Genomic DNA, 16,696 nt, shown 5'->3' on the forward strand with positions numbered 1-16,696 from the left:
ATGTATACAGGGCCTGGTCCGAGAATACTCGAAGCTGGACAGTGAGGGTTTCCCCGAAGTGTAGCTCTAGTGGTTGGACCACGAGCCTTAGTGTGTGTGTGGGAGGTGGCGGCCTTAGAACATCCTCCATTGTGTGTCAAGCCTCTTGTTACAGGGGCCCAATGTGGTAGAACATGGGGGGTGGCCTTTTGGCGACTCGCAGAAGCATTGACAGTTGGGCTGCTATGCGTAGGAAGGGAACAGACTTCCTTTCGGCTACCTTGAGCAGTGGGACCGATAAGTGACTTGCCAGTGGCAAGGTGCATGCGGCGTGCGATAGCTAGTCTGCCACCCATGCAAGGTGCTTTGGTGGAAGGTCTCACATTGGGTCCTCTCTCAGAAGGAAAGTCGGGAACGAGGTTTGAGGAACTTGCCTCTGAGAATAGTTCATGAGTGTGGGGATCATAAAATCCTCAACTCATACGAGCGGGTTAAACAACCCAGAAGACATGTGTGTGTTAATAAGCAAGAAATAGAAGAAAGGTAAGGCCAAACAAGAACAATCCAACGATGGGGTAATGTGTCCCCAGTGGAGTTGTCAAGCTGGTTAGGTGCCTCGATCTTACCCTCCGGGTAGGGTTGACCTGGTGGTGTGGTTCCCGGTTTGAGATGGACTCTCAAGAACCGTGTGAAGAAGACACGAGCAAGAATACCAATTGATGAGAGAGGAATTAGGGTCACAAGGAGGGACTCACCTTGCGTGGGTCTGTGATGCGCTCGAGCTACTCGCATGGGCGCTCTCTTAGATCACGAAGAATGCCCCCCTTGCCTGTGGCCGGTTTGGATCTGCCTCCATTGACCTATTGTCTTCTAATATGCAAAAAAACACACACACATTAGAGTACAGACAAGTGGGTCTGAGGACCCCACTTGTCATAGGATGAACACACATGTGCATGTGTACTCGAGGAGAAGTGAAAGAAATAACTTAAAAGAGTCCATGTCAATTCAATAGCCTTACGACGTCTCCTTGACGAGGGACTTTTAGTAAGATCCTATAGTAAAGAAAGAATCCTATAGTAAGGAAAGAAATAAAGGGGTGAGATAGAGGAAATGATAGAGAAAAAGGAAGAAGAGTTTGAAGGCTACTATGTATTTCAACTAGTCCTCCAGAGAAAAGTGGGACGGAGGTTGGTTTGGATTTCACTCTACTCTTTGGAGGAAATGAACGAAAATTTTTGTAGAGAGAAGAAGAAGAAAAAGAATGAGAGAAATGATGAAGGTCAGCTTGGCTCTCATTGAACCTTCAAAAAAGAGAATGAAGCTGTTTGGCCCGACGGCTGGATGGGCGTGGCTAGGTGTCTCGATCTTGCCCTCTGGATCTAGATGATCGGGAGGCACGAGTCTCGGGTTTCAGGGGAAACCCAGGATGTTTTTAGATCGCTCTCTCGGGACCCTCGTTCAAAAACAAGGGCAGGTATTACCAACCGATGAGAGAGGAATTTAAGGTGGGTTTAGGACTTACTCGGGCTGGCTCGCGTAGGTGCCATCTTAGATCACGAAGAAAGCCCCCCAGTCATCAACTGGTTCAGAAACACCTCCATTGGTTTGTATTCTCATGTTTTCTGCAATCACACATATATGGCAAATGTTATAAGACAAGTGGGTCAACAGACCTCACCTTGCCTTCTTGATGAATGCATGCAGGCGTACACATTCAAAAAAGAAAAGAATAATGAGAGAAGAAAGGTGGGGGAGAAAAGAATTTGACTAGGCAAGGAGATCAGCACAGTGACTAAGCTGGTAGGTAATTGGTCTGACATGACAGTAAAATGGGCTCAGGAACTCATAACAGCTCAACAGAGTTACTATTAGACGTCAATAATGATATTGACTAGCTAGACGCAATGGTTAGTCTGTCGTGGTAATAAAGCGGGCACAATAATTCTTGCACAACAACATCACGGCTAGACGACAGGGATATCATAAGAGGCTAATCTCAACCCTTCTTAGTCAAACGAAAGGATAAATAAGGCATTGAAATCATAAAGAGAGAATAAGAAGTAAGAGAATAAGAGGAGAAGAGAAAGAAAGAGAGGAAGGGAAAGAAAGAAAGAGAAGAGAGTAAGAGAAGAGAGAAGGAAGGAGAGAGGAGGGAGAAGGACACAGTCGGCGCAAAGCATCACCGGCTGTGTTGAAAGAAGAAGAGAAAGAAAACACAGTCGACACTAGGCATCACCGACTATGTTAGAAGAGGAAGAGAGAGGACACAGTCGATGCTAGGTATTGTCGGCTATGGTAGAGAGAGAGGGGGCAAGAAGGAGAGAGAGAGGACACAGTCGATAATAGGTATCGCTGGCTGTGTTAGAGAGAGAGAGGGAAAGAAGGGCACAGTCGGTGCTAGGCATCGTCAGCTGTGTTTTTTTAAGAAGATAGGAGAAAGAAAGACACAGTTGACTAGCCATTGTCGGTTGTGTTTTAAGAAGAGCGGAGAGAGAAAAACACAGTCGATGCTAGGCTTTGCTGGTTGTGTTTTAAGAAGAACACAGAGAGAAAGAAACAGTCGGCGTTAAGCATTGCCGGCTATGTTTTAAGAAGAAGAACATGCAAGAGATAGGGATGAGAAGAAGAGAGAGAAAGAGAGATAGATACGAGAAAATGAGACATAAAGGAGAGAAACAGAGAAAGAGATGAGAAGAAGAGAGAGAAAGAGAGATAGAGACGAGAAGAAGAGTGATAAAGAGAGAGAAAGAGGGGAGGAGAGAGATGTTTGAACGTATTTTTTAGTACCTTGGTCCCTGATAGGAGGCAGGTCAATAAAGCCTACAAAACAGTGGAAATTCATGGCAGTCTCATAATGGCCCCAGAACTGGTCCAGATCTTCATCAACACTTCAAAAGACCACTTCCCAAGTTTCATCACGATCAGACATGTTTACGGCAGTGAAAACAATGAAACAATTTCAACGAAATCGGTCTCTAGCGTCCTGAAATGGACCGTGTAATTAGAGCCATACTTTTGGTGTGTTAAATAGCTGTGGGACCACCTCCATTAGATCTGGCACAATCGAAAACCCCTCTTGATCAATTTTTGACTTAATCGGGTACTTCGAGACAACGTTATAGGTTAAATACCGAAAATGGGTAGGCTGCACACTATTCTCGTGTGGCCTCACCGCATCAAAACACCATTAAAGGTGGTTGTTTTTACAGTCATAGGCAGTCACTTTCGAAACCTATAACTCACTCGTTCCAAGTTGGATCGCTCCCAAATTTAGTAAGTGTGTTCGTCTCATCAAGACGAACAATTCAATATATGGTACACCCCATGACGACGCCCGAATAGAGAGAAAAACTAAATGAAATTTGTTGATCTGTGAAGGAAGTTGCAGAAAATTTAGCAGCAGCATGCCTTGTTCGAGTAGCATGATCATGACGATCGCATACCCGATCGACACAAAACCAATTGCATTATGTGTGTGAGGTCTAAGGCTATCTCTAGTCCGAACCTCGTGTACGATGAACGGTTGGATTTCACACACGAAGGTGTCAAAGCTACTATAAATTCTATTCGCTGGATTTCAAGATTCCAGCCAAAAACCCAAGATGACAGAATCTTCATCCGGACACAAAATTAAGCTACGTTTGTTGCAACGTGATCGTGACGGCATGCTCAGTGTGATTCAGTGAAGAAGTCACGAAGAAACATCAAGGAACGAACACACAATTGATCTGAAATTTTCAAGATTCATCCAAAATTCAAGTCTTATGATCATGGCTCAAAAACATGATTCATGGCTCGAAGTTGGTATCAAAATGATCGCCATGCCAAGTCTTATAAGAAAATAATAATATTTCTATCAAATGGACATCAGAACAACCCCGGGTCAGCCATGGAAGATCACGCAAGTTCTAGAGTATTAGCAGGGACTGTTATGAAATTCACACATTGTTAAGCAGGGGCAAAACAATTCTTTTGCACCTATTTTTAGAATTTCTTTAAATTCAATTAAATTGTAATTATCTTCAATTCTAGGTAGTTTTCAAGCGTACACCCACGTTTTAGCCCAATTCTATATAACTAGGCACTGCCTCATTGTACAAAGGAGGGCTTCATTCTTCTTGGATCAATTAATAAAATTCTGATTTTTGCTTGAGTTTGTAGGTATGTCTTGGAGAGAGAGAGAGAGAGAGGAGAGAGAAGAAAAAGGTCGATACCCTTTGAGCAAGTAGTTTTCTCTCTCCTCCCGTCTTTCTCTCTCTTCTTCTCGTCTCTCTCTTTCATTCTCTTTTTCTCATCTCTATCTCTTTCTCTCTCTTCTTCTCATTTTTATCTCTTTCTCTCTTTTATTTTCATCTCTATCTCTCTCCTTCTCTTCTTCTCATCTCTATCTCTCTCCTCTCTTCTCATTTTTGTCTCTTTGTCTCTTTTGTCATCTCTATATCTATCTCTCTCCTCTCTTCTCGTCTTTATCTCTTTTCTCATCTCTATCTCTTTCTCTCTCCTCCTCTTTTCTCATCTCTATCTCTATCTCTTTCTCTCTTTTCTTCCCATCTCTATCTTTATCTATTTCTCTCTTTTCTTCCCATCTATGTCCCTTTCTCTCTCTTCTTTTATCAATCAGCAAAGCCTAACACCGATTGGTTTTCTCTCCCTTCTTCTGTCTGTCAGTAAAGCCTAGCACCGACTAATTTTCTCTCTCTTTTTCTGTCAGTCGGTGAAGCCTAGCGCCGACTGGTTTTTTCTCTCTTTTTCTGTCAGTTGGCGAAGCTTAACACCGATTGGTTTTCTCTCTCTTATTTTGTTAGTCGACGAAGTTTAGCATCGATTGGTTTTCTCTTTCTTCTTTTATCAATCAGGAAGCCTAACACCGACTGATTTTCTCTCCCTTCTTCTATCAGTCGGCGAAGCATAGCACCGATTGATTTTCTCTCCCTTCTTTTGTCAGTCGGCAAAGCCTAGCATCAATTGGTTTTCTCTCTCTTCTTCTGTAAGTCTGTGAAGCCTAGTGTCCATTGGTTTTCTCTCTTCTCTCCTGTCAGTCAGTTAAGACTAACACCAATTGATTTTCTCTCTCTTCTTCTGTCACTCGACGAAACCTAGTGCCGACTAGTTTTCTCTCCTTTCTTCTATCAATCGGTGAAGCCTAACATTAATTGGTTTTCTTTCTTTTCTTTTATCAATTAGTGAAGCCTAGCATCGACTGAATTTCTCTCTCCTCTTCTATCAATCGACGAAGCCCAACACCTCTTATTTTTCTCTCTCCTCTTATGTCAGTCGGTGAAGCCTAGCATCGACTGGATTTCTGTCTCCTCTTCTGTCACAGTCGGTGAAGCTTAGCACCGACCGCGTCTCCTCTCTCTTCTCCTCTGTACAACATAGTCGGTGAAGCCTAGTGCCGATTGCATTTTCTCTCTCTTTCTTTTGAGACTGTCGGCAATGCTTAGCGTCGACTACGCCTTCCTTCCCTCTCTCTCCTTTATCCTCTCGTCTTTCATACTCTTCTCTTCCTTTCTTCTCCCTCCTCTTTCTTTCCCTTCGTCTCTTCTTATTCTTTCCTCATAGCCTTAATTCTGCTACTCCTTCGTTCGACTAAGAGGGATTGAGGTTAGCCTCTCATGGTAGTCCTGTCATCTAGCTTTAATGTTGTTGTGCTAGGATTACTTGGTCCGTTTTATTGCCATGACAAACTGACCATCGTGCCTAGCCAGTCGATATTGGTAATGCTGTTTAGTAGTAATCTTGTGAGTCGGTCTTAGTTATCGAGCCCATTTTGCTACCACGTCGAGCGAATTATCCATCAGCCTAGTCACTGCTCTGATCCTCTCGCTTAGTTGAATTCTTCTCTCCTCTATCTTTCTTCTCTTTTGCTCGAGAACTTGCGCATGTTTGTGTACGTTCATCAAAGAGGAAAAGGGTGAGGTCTGGCCCACCTGTCTTATAACGTTTGCCATATATGTGTGTGATTACAGAAAATAAGAAGAATACAAGTCAAAGGAGGAGATTCTGAACCAGTTTTATTACTGAGGAGCTTTCTTCCTGATTTAAGAGGGCACCCATGCGAGTCAGCCAGAGTAAGTCCCGAACCCACAGTCCCGAACCCACCTTTAAATTCCTCTCTTACCGGTTGGTAACACCTGCCCCCATTCTCGAACGAGGTTCTCAAGAGAGCGATCTCAAAAACATATCGGGTCTTCCCATGAAACCCAAGACGCGCACTGCTCGATCCCCAAAGGATCCGGAGGGTGAGATCGAGGCATCTAACCAAGAGAAAGAGGGAAGGAGAGAGAAAGAGGGGAGGAGAGAAAAAGAGGGGAGGAGAGAAAGAGGGGAGGAGAGAAAATAGAGGAGGAGAGAGAAAGTTACCTTATCGAAAGGTACCACCCCTTTTATTCTCTCTCCTCTCTCTCTCTTTCTCTAAGACGCATCCACGAGCTTAAGCAAAAATGAAGTCTTTATTGAATCTTTAAGAACGAACCCAAGGGGATTTTACAATTTGGCTTTACATGCTTATATAAAATTGGGCCCAAACATGGGTGGATGTAAAAAAAATACCTAGAATTGAAGATAATTACAATTTAATTGAATTAAAATAAATTCTAAAAATAGGTGCAAAAAGACTGTTTTCCCCCTGCCGAACAATGTGTGAAATTCCACAGCAGTCACTGCTACTGCTCGAGAACATGCATGAGATTTAATATCAACTTCGAGCCATGAATCATGTTTTTAAACCATGATCATGAAACTTGAAATTTTCGTGAATCTTGAAAACTTTGAATCGATTGTGTGCTCGTTTCTTAATGTTTTCTTCAGTTTCTTTGTTGAATCACACTAAGCATGCCGTCACGATCACGTTGCAACAAACGCAGCTCGATTTCATGTCCGGAAGAAGATTTTGTTGTCTTGAGTTTTTTGCCGGAATCTTGAAATCTGACGGCCAGAATTTACAGTAGCTTCGACGCCTCTGTGTGTGAAATCCAACCATTCATCGTACATGGGGTTTGGACCAGAGATAGCCATAGACCTAATGCACATAATGCAATTAGTTTCATGTCGATCAGGTCCGCGAGCGCCATGATTTGACCGGGTGAGGTGTGCTACTGCTGAATTTTTTGCAATTTTCTTCACAGATTAGCAATTTCTCTCTAGTTTTTCTCCCTGTTTGGAGATCGTCACAAGGCGTACCATATATCGAAATGCTCGTCTTGATGACACGAACATGCTCACAAAATTTGAGAGCGATCCGACTTGGATTGAGTGAGAGATAGGCCCCGAAAGTTACTACCCATGACTGTAAAAATAGCCACCTTTAATGGTGTTTTGGTGCAAGGTGGCCATACGGGAATAGCGTGCGGCCTACCCCTTTCGGTATTTTACCCTTAACTTTGCCTTGGAGTGTCCGATTAAGCCGAAACTTGACCCATAAAAGTTTTCTATCGTACTCGATTCAATAGCGGTGGTCCCACAGTTGTTTGACGCACCAAAAATATAGTTTTAGTTACGAGGTCCATTTTAGAGTGCTAGAGGCCAATTTTGCCAAAAAGTTTTCTTTGTGTTTACTGACTTAGATATGTCTGATCGTGATGAAACTTGGTAGGTGACCTTTTGGAGTGCTGATGAAGATCTTGACCGATTTTGGGGCTATTATGAGATTGTCAAAATTTCCACCGTTTTGTGGGCTTTATTGACCTGCTTCCTCTTTATTCTGCATCGAGGACCAAGGCGCTGAAAAATGTGTTCAAATAGGGTGTAGTGGAAAGACTGATGCGATGACTGGTCTGACGCGGTAGCTAGACGGGCACGGTAACTGGACCGGCACAACGGTTAAACTACTCGACGACAACACTGACGCAGCAACTAATCTGGCACAGTGTCTAGTCTTGTGTGGCAGCTCAACGAGCACGGTAACTAGACCGGCACAACGACTAAACTACTCTATGATAAGACTAGCACGACGAGTGTCTTGGCACAGTGACTAGTCTGGCGCGGCAGCTAAACGGGCATGGTAACTAGTCCGGCACAACGGCTAAACTGCTTGACGTCGAGATTGGCACGGCAACACAAGGCTCAACCAGCCCTCTGGTCAAACAAGCAAAAGGAGAAAGGAGAGAAAGGAAATCGTGTTCAACAATGTGTGCTACCGTGTAAGGCAGAAAGTGAGAAGGAAGAAAGATCGTGCTCGGCAGCGTTGACTACCATGCGGGATAATGAGAAGAGAGATGAGAGGTAGAGAACGTCACATTCGGACGTGTGCATTGTCATGAGCAACAGTCAGAGAGAGAGGAGAATATCACGCTCGATAGTATGCGCTGTCGTGCGTAACAGACATAGAGAGAAGTGAACATCATGTTCAGCAGTATGCACTACCGTGCATAATAGATAGGGGAGAAAGCGTCACGCTCTGCATTTGCATTGCCATGCACAACAAACAGAGAGAGAAGAGAACGTCATGCTCGGCAATATGCACTGCCGCAAGTGACAGACTGAGAGAGAGAAGAAAATCATGTCCGGCATTTGCATTGTTGTGTGCAATGAACAGAGAGGAAGAGAATGTCGCACTCGACAGTATGCACTGCCGTGTGCAACAGACTGAGAGAGAAGAAAATCATGCCCGACATTTGACGAGAACAGACAGAGAGGAACATGAGACGAGAAAGAAGCAAACAGAAAAAGAAAGAGAAGAGAAATGAAGGGAAAGAAGAAAGAGAGAAAAGGAAAGAGAGCAAGAAGAAAAGGAAACAAGAAAGAGAGAAAAGGAAAGAAGAGAGAGAAGAAAGGAAAAAAGAGAAAGAAGAAGAGAGAGAAAGAAGAGAGAAAGAAGATTACCTTACACTTGGGGGTACCACCAACAGTTTTCTCTCTCCTCTCTCCCTCTCTAAGACGTGACAAAAATCTCAAGCAAAAAGAAGAATTTTTATTGATGAAACTTGGGGTCCTTTACATGAGGTGCGTGGTTGTTTATAAATAAGTGGGGCCCAAACATGGGTGTATAATCAAAAGTCGACCTAATTGCTAAAAATTAACATTTAAGTGAATTAAAGAAATTCTAAGAAAATGGGGAAAAATGATGATTTTGCCCTTGCACCAACAATCCACAAATTTTCAATTGAGTCCCTGTTGTGCTCAAGAACTCTTGCGATCTTCTCAGGTTGGTTTGGGGTCGTTCTGGTCTCCGTTCGGCCAAAAGATGATTCTTTTCTTGATTGGCTCAAGAAGACGACCTTTTTTATTCCTCTTTCAAGCCACGGATCAGGTATTTGGGCCACGATCACAAAGTGCGAAAATCATGAGAAACGTACGATCTTTGTTTAAAGACTACGCCATGCTTTTTGATGATTTCTTCGCTAAATATCAACGAGCAAGTCGCTGTGAGCGTTTGGCAATGAATGTGGTCTGATTTGGTGCCCAAATGACCATTTTCCATTTTTGATCGTTTGGCCGAAATTTGGTTTCCAGTGGTCGGAATGTGCAGCAACTTCGTACTCGTCATGCGTCAAATCTAATCGCCCATCATGTGCTACGCTTGACTCTGATGAAGCCTCGAACCTTGTGCTCATAATGGGTCTGATTTCGGGTTGATCTGACGTGCGAGCGCCATGATGTGGGCACTGATCGAGGTGCGCTCCTATTGGAAAACCTGCAACCTTGCCTTGAATCACGATATTTTCTAGTGTTTTTCTCCCGGCTCGGGCCACGACATGGGTCGTGGCACATATCAAAATGCTCGGGTCGACGAGACGAACTTGTCCATAAATTTTGAGCTTGATCCGATTTGGGATGAGAGAGATATGACCTTTCAAAGTTAAGCCCGAAACCCATGAACACAGTTTCGATTAATGGAAACTGGTTCGCTGGTAATAGCATGTGGCATACCCATTTCGGGTAATTTGACCATTGGTCCAAGAATATCTGATCAAGCTGAAACTTGGCCCCTAAGGGTTTACGGACGTTTTGATCCAATGGTGGTGGTCCTAAAGTCGTTTGATGCTCCAGTGATAGGGCTGTAGTTATAAAGCCTATTTTAGGGCGATAGAGGCTAATTTTCCAGGAACTGTTTATGTGTCTGCATTGCCTTAAACTTGTCGGTTTGCAAGGAAACTCGGCAGGTGTTCTTAGAATACCTTTATCAACATTATTGAACCTTCTCGAGCCATTTTGAGACTGTTGGAAATTTCGCTTATGGATCAAGGCTTATTATCCTACGACTTCCATAGTCTGCAGGAATTTTGGTGTCTGCGGACCTAGGTCACATATTGTTTTTCTCTTTATTCACAACGGGGATACAAGTGTTAAAAAATACCCTTAAACAAATCTACCTTAATTTTTTGTGATTTTTTTGGATATTTCCTAATTTTTTAAAAAATTATGAAGGTTTTTTCCTATTTTTAGGTGTATTTTCCTAATTTCAAATTTCTAAGGGTTTTATTCCTATTATTTATGGATATTTTGAGAATTTGATAGGCATTTTGGCCTATTTTTTATGAGGTATACATAGGTTCGAGCTAGGGTTAGGGTGAAAATTAATGGTTATAGTCTCCTAATTCTAATAAAATTAGAATTATCCCTTTTTTTTTATTTTTCCCCCTTTTCTTGAGATTTTATAAACTCAAAACATGCTATTGGAGTCAACAAGCTGTGCTTGGGCCTATTGGGCTATGCGAAAAAGAACACGGCATGGTGCATATGTAGGTCAGCTTCAGCTAATTCTATGACCATTGAAAGCTCTCAGGGTCTATTACGGCTTGGAATAGGTTTTGAAAGGTTTTAGGACATTTTAACTTGATTTAGGAGTTCTACAATTCACTAAGGTTTATGTGGTCCTTTGGACTCTGAATCGGGATTTTAGAAATTCCCTTAGCCAGAATTTCGAGGAGGGTGTCTACAGATCTGTCGGACCAAATAAAAAAAATGGGATTTAGTACTATAAAACCTTGGTCTTTATTACAAGGAGTCATAATTATTCCTAGCCATTAGATGTCAAAGTGCATGGCTTGGGTTGTGCCATCAAGTTCGAGAATTTCTTTTTGAAATTTTAATATAGTCAATGACACTCTTAAAACCACGTGATTTGAAATTTGATGAACAAGAGTGATTATGACCTCATTGTACCAAAAGTCAATGGTCTTTTCCTAATCCTCTATACTATCATCCACGACCATGAACTCATGAGAATGATTAACCTCATAAATTATCTTTGTGAGGGAGCCACAACATTCATCACCATCTCTTGTTTATGTCTAATATACAGAATGTATTATTACGGTTTGAAAATTAAAATGATAACCTCTACATTGTCCTTAGGGTTAGGAATGGGTTAGGTTAGGCAGGGTATGGGTCGTGCTTGACTTGGACCTGACCCGGTGATAATATAGTTCCCAGACCATGATCAAAGTGGTTCCAACACCACTATACGAAGAGAATATGCTTCTTGCATTTAAGTCAGAAGGAGAGCAAAATTTATATTGCTGATAATGAAAAAGAGAAATAAGAGAGGAAGGAGAGCGACAATTTATCGAACAAAAGAATGAGTAAGAAAAATAATATCTGAGAGCTAAATGTAGCAGGAAAAGAGCCCTAGTGTAATTGGTTAGCGCATGGTCCGTGGTGGTTTTCATGGATTTTTTGACCATCGTCACGGACATGCTATGTCTGTGGCAGTCTAAAAATCCTCACCACCATAGGAAAACGGATAGCAATGGTGCTATGGGTGAGATCACTATAGCATCTCGCCCATAGGTGTTGCATAGATGTTTCCTATATATATATAGCAATGATTTCATGCAACGGTTGTATCATAGTATAATACAATGACACTTCTAGAAAACCATGTTTGTTATTTGTACGACCAAAAATTTTGAACTCACACTCTCTTCATCTCAATAATCAATCTAAAAAAAACAAATTTCAATTTAAACCCTAGATATGGTCAAAATGAGTCTCCTCCAAAAATGAATCTAGGCCATTCATTTGGTGAATTTCAAGATCTTAGTCTTTATAAACTCAAAATCATTTTTTTATTTTTTAACATTGTTCATCTATTAATAATAAAGCCATCCTAAAAAATTGGAAATGAAAAATTCATTCTAAGGCCTAGATCTAAGCATCTCATCAAAATGAATGGCCTATGTTAATTGGGCTAAAAAAATACTTTTTAGGTTGTGTTTTTAAATTTATCTTTTTTTGATATTGTTTGAAAGGAGTGTGTATTTCAAAATTTGGATCAAACAAATGGCCATAACATGGTTTCTTAGGGTTGTTGCATCATATTACTATACAACCGTATATATATATATATATATATATATATATATATATATATACAATATAATATAAAAAAAGCTGGGATTAGCCCACTAGCTAATATGAACATATGAACCCAACGGCCCAGATTAAATCTGAGCCGATCTGACGATCACAGATGATTGGTAGTGCTTGAATTTTATTTTATTTTTTAAAAGTCAAATCACTTGAAATTTTAGATGTGTGTTTATAAAAAATAGATGAATCTTTGAAAGATATCAAAAAAATATTTTACGTAAAATAAATTGACCAAAATACTGCCAAAATTCTTTGAGGGCTATTTTGGTCTTTGTTTTTGGTGAATAATTTTTTTTTATATATTTTTATTAGGTGCGTATTGATGACAAAAACACACACCTAAAATTTCAAGGTATTTGAAATTGTAAAAAAAAAAAACTAAAATTCAAACACTACTGGACATCCGTGATCATCAGATCGGCCCAGATTCAATCTGGGTCGTTGGGCTCATATGTTCATATGCGCTAGTGGGCTAATCCTAGCTTTTTCCATATAGCGAAATATGGGATTAGCCCACTAGCTCTTATGAACATATAAGCCCAACGTTCTGGGCCGATTTGATTATCACAGATGTCCGGTAGTGTTTGAATTTCAGGTTTTTTTTCGACAAATCCAAATCAATTAAAATTTTAGTCGCATGTTTATCAAAAATATGTGAATCTTCTAAAAATATCAAAAAAATATTTTACATGAAATAAATTGACCAAAATACCCCTGAAAAGTTTTGGGGAGTATTTGGACATTTTATTTTTTGCGAATAATTTGTTTTATATTTTTATTAGGTGTGAATTGATGAGAAGAACATGCACCTAAAATTTCAAGTGATTTGAATATGCTAAAATAAAATTTAAACATTTGGACATCCATGATAGTCAGATCGACCCAGATTCATTTTGAGCCGTTGGGCTCTTATATTCATAAGAGTTAGTGGGTTAATCCCATCTTTTCCCATATATATATATATATATATATATATATATATATATATATATATATATATATATATATATATATATATATATGGGAATGATTTAATGCAACAGTTGTACGATAATATAATGAAACGATCTTAAAACCTACGCTACGGGCGTTTGTTTGACCCATGTTTTTAAATATACACTATTTTCATTTCAATGAACAACCACAAAAAAAAAAAATTGAAAACATAACCTAAAAATTGTTTTTATAGCTTAGCTAACCTAGATCGTCCATTTTGATAAGATGCATAGATCTAGACCTTAGAATAATTTTTTTCGTTTCCAATTTTTTTAGATGGATTTAATATCATAGATAAACAATGTTAAAAAAGAAAAAAATGATTTTGAGCTTGTAAAGGTCTAGATCTTGAAATTTGTCACATGAATTATCTAGATTCGTTGTTGTAGGGGACTCATTTTGACCATATCTAAGGTGCAACTTGAATTTTATTTTTTTGATGATTGATTATTACGATGAAGAGAAAGTTTATGCATGTTTTGGGGTCATACAAATGCCAAAAATATGATTTTTTAGAAGCATGATTTCATTATATTATAATGATATAGTGACATGATATCATACCCCAAATATATATATATATATATATATATATATATATATATATATATATATATATATATATATATATATATATATATATATATATATATATATATATATATATATATATATATATATATATATATGTATACGATGAGACCATTTATTTATAATAAAAGGTCACAATTATTATTGATCATTAGATTTGAAATAGGGTGGTTGAGGATGTATTATTTATTGGGCATAAAGTGTAAAATAGAAATTTCCAGTGTGATACACTTTTAACGATTGGATTTCACATCCTGAGCTAAAATTAACTGTGATCACTTTGTATCAACAATAAATAGTCCTGTAGCAATAATACAAAACCTCAGTTGGGTTGGATGGATTGGGTCTACTCGGCTTGAACTCAGACATGGTCCTTCTTATTATTAGGCCCGTGGTTCTGGGTCCAAACTAACCCATAGGGCCCAATAGCAAGACCCAGACCCACGAAGAACCAAAAAAAAAAAAAAAAAAAAGGAAAACAATGAAAATGTAAAATCTTCTAAAATAAAAGAAAAAAAAATGAAAGTCTTTGACCAACATGATCACAGGACCCTCAGATCTTGCTTTGACAATTATTATGGTGAACATGTATGTTTAGATCTTGCAACGTAGGATGCCACGTTAGCACCCTCAGATCCAGTATTTGACAAATGGGAAAGGTTACGGTGGTGCGGTGCAATGTCCTGTTGTAAAATTCAAGTACACATACATGCATGCAAATATAGAAAAGAAAGAAAGAGGAGAAAGGGGAGCACCGACGAGTCGTCAGAGTTTCACGTGGCATTCCCATGCATTATGACAGTCCGTTGGCCGCTTCTTTTGAAATACACACAAATGCAAAATAATGAAACGGAAAACCAAGCAACCCGGTTGCCCCTACCATCCATCACAGTCTTCCACTATTGCTGATATCGCTACTACGTTTACGGGTGATTGTGAGAGACAACGGCAGAAAGGTAAACATGAAGAAACGGAATTTCGTCTTTGATTGCATCGAGAGAAAGAGAGACTAGAGATCAATTCAGACACCCAATTGCAAAATTTATGCAGAGAGAGTATAAAACAGTGAACAGAGTCGAAAACGCTTGCATGGTTAAATTTTAGGAAAAATATCTATGTACACTTCTTTTTTAAGTTTATTTCTCAACAGACCAAGAGCCAGATTTTAGCGGTAGATTATATTTTATATATATATATATTGGGTGGGACATGAAAATCCTGGATACTAGGAGTGCAAGAGAGCACCAGATTCCGCTGCATGCTTCTTAATCTTTCAACAATAACACCACAATTCGCAGTGAAGTACAGAAAGGATCCTCAACATTCTTACACAATACACTTTCAAACACTTTTCTGTATAATCCCACCCAGATAAGAATTTACTGAAAAGCATCACAGAGTCAAGAATTATACCCATGCAACTGAGGAGGGCTAAAGGTCTCAGCCACTTGGTAGGGTTTGGGGAGAGAGACACCATGACCGAGTACTGGTGCAAAGGCTAGCCTCCCGGTTCCATTTCCAGTGGCTGCCGCTCTCTCTAGTGATTGCACCTGTGTTTTCAAGAACTTAACATAGTGTATGGCTTCATCAAGCATGGATGCAGTGTCCATCTTTGTACCACCAGGCACCAACCTCTGTAAAATCCTAATCCTCTCGCTAATTCTCTCCCGACGATGCCTGGCCGCGACGCTCTGCGGGTCCTTTGAAATCTTCACATTCCTTCTCTTTGGTGGTTTCACAGATTCGGGATCAATGTGTATGGGCTGCATGGCTGCCACTCTGAATATCATCTCTCTCATTGCAGCCGTGGAATTGTTGCGCCTAAGGTTCGCCATAAGGTCCATGCCTACGGCCTGAGAATTCAGAGTGGTCGGAACATGAGACGGGAATGGAATTGGGAGTGCAGATGATGGGATGCCAACAAGTGAGGTGGATGGAGGAGGAGAGGTGATTGCACTGTTGCCGGAAAAGTTGTTTCCAGCAAACCCCTCATAAAATTCCGGCATCTTTTCCATCTGAAGCATCATCATGTCAATCTGCTCATCCGTCATTGATTTTATTAAGTCGATATCCATGCTTACTGATGGTGAGCTTGCTGAAAGGAAGGCGGCCTCAGTGGAGAGAGAGAGAGAGAGAGAGAGAGAGAGAGAGAGAGAGAGAGGGGGGGGAAGGGATGGGCAAGGAAGTGAGGGTGAGAAGGTCACAGAGGGTGCAGAGAAAAAGCAATGTGGAAAGGAATAAAAGGGCGCAGGCTAAGAATTATCGGGAACCGACTACCAATTTAGTGGGGGGAGAAAGACTATATATGTGTATAATAATATTAATAACTGCAAAAATCTATCACTAGAGATTCCCACAGGAAGAATATAATAAAAATTGGTTTTCCCACCCTATGATATAGCCGGTGAATTTTCGGTGGGTCCGGATAGCACAATATTTATTTAAAACGAGGGGAAAAGAGTTAAAGAGTGCGGTTGTATGTGTAAGAGGATGGATGGATAGGGTGGGTTTTTAAAGTTTTCAGGGGAAACCCCACCCCCACATGACCAAGTTCAGACCCTGACCTAAAGCCAACCTGCCACCTCTCTCTCTCCAATTCTCTCTCTCTCTAAACTTTCCTGCCACCTCTCTCTTTCTCTATCTCTTATTCTCTCTCTACATCAGATAATGCAACCTTTTAACCCTTTCAACACTTACAAAAGATGGGTAAGCATACCATACACAGCCGGTGTATAATATATGGTACACAACCGGCATCCACCTCCTGTTCTTTATCGTGAACAACGGATGTTAGTTCATCTCCACCGTTAAT

At 40.3% G+C, this 16,696-nt stretch overlaps 1 protein-coding gene across 1 annotated transcript; it reads right to left on the minus strand.

Annotated features, from left to right (window-relative positions):
- Positions 1–15,116: 15,116 nt before the first annotated feature.
- On the minus strand, positions 15,117–16,391 carry LOC18423393 (transcription factor HEC2). The gene has a single exon (XM_006827995.4). The coding sequence runs from the start codon at positions 15,957–15,959 to the stop codon at positions 15,285–15,287; it is 675 nt and encodes a 224-aa protein (XP_006828058.2). The 5' UTR covers positions 15,960–16,391; the 3' UTR covers positions 15,117–15,284.
- Positions 16,392–16,696: the final 305 nt, after the last annotated feature.

Source organism: Amborella trichopoda, chromosome 4 (assembly GCF_054954075.1).
Source record: "Amborella trichopoda isolate Santa Cruz 75 chromosome 4, AtrichopodaSantaCruz75HAP2 v2.0, whole genome shotgun sequence".
NCBI lineage: Eukaryota > Viridiplantae > Streptophyta > Magnoliopsida > Amborellales > Amborellaceae > Amborella > Amborella trichopoda.

What these genes read in the sequence shown, in the direction of transcription:
- LOC18423393 (XM_006827995.4), bottom strand. Translation starts at nt 15,959, where the DNA reads ATGGATATCGACTTAATAAAATCAATGACGGATGAGCAGATTGACATG.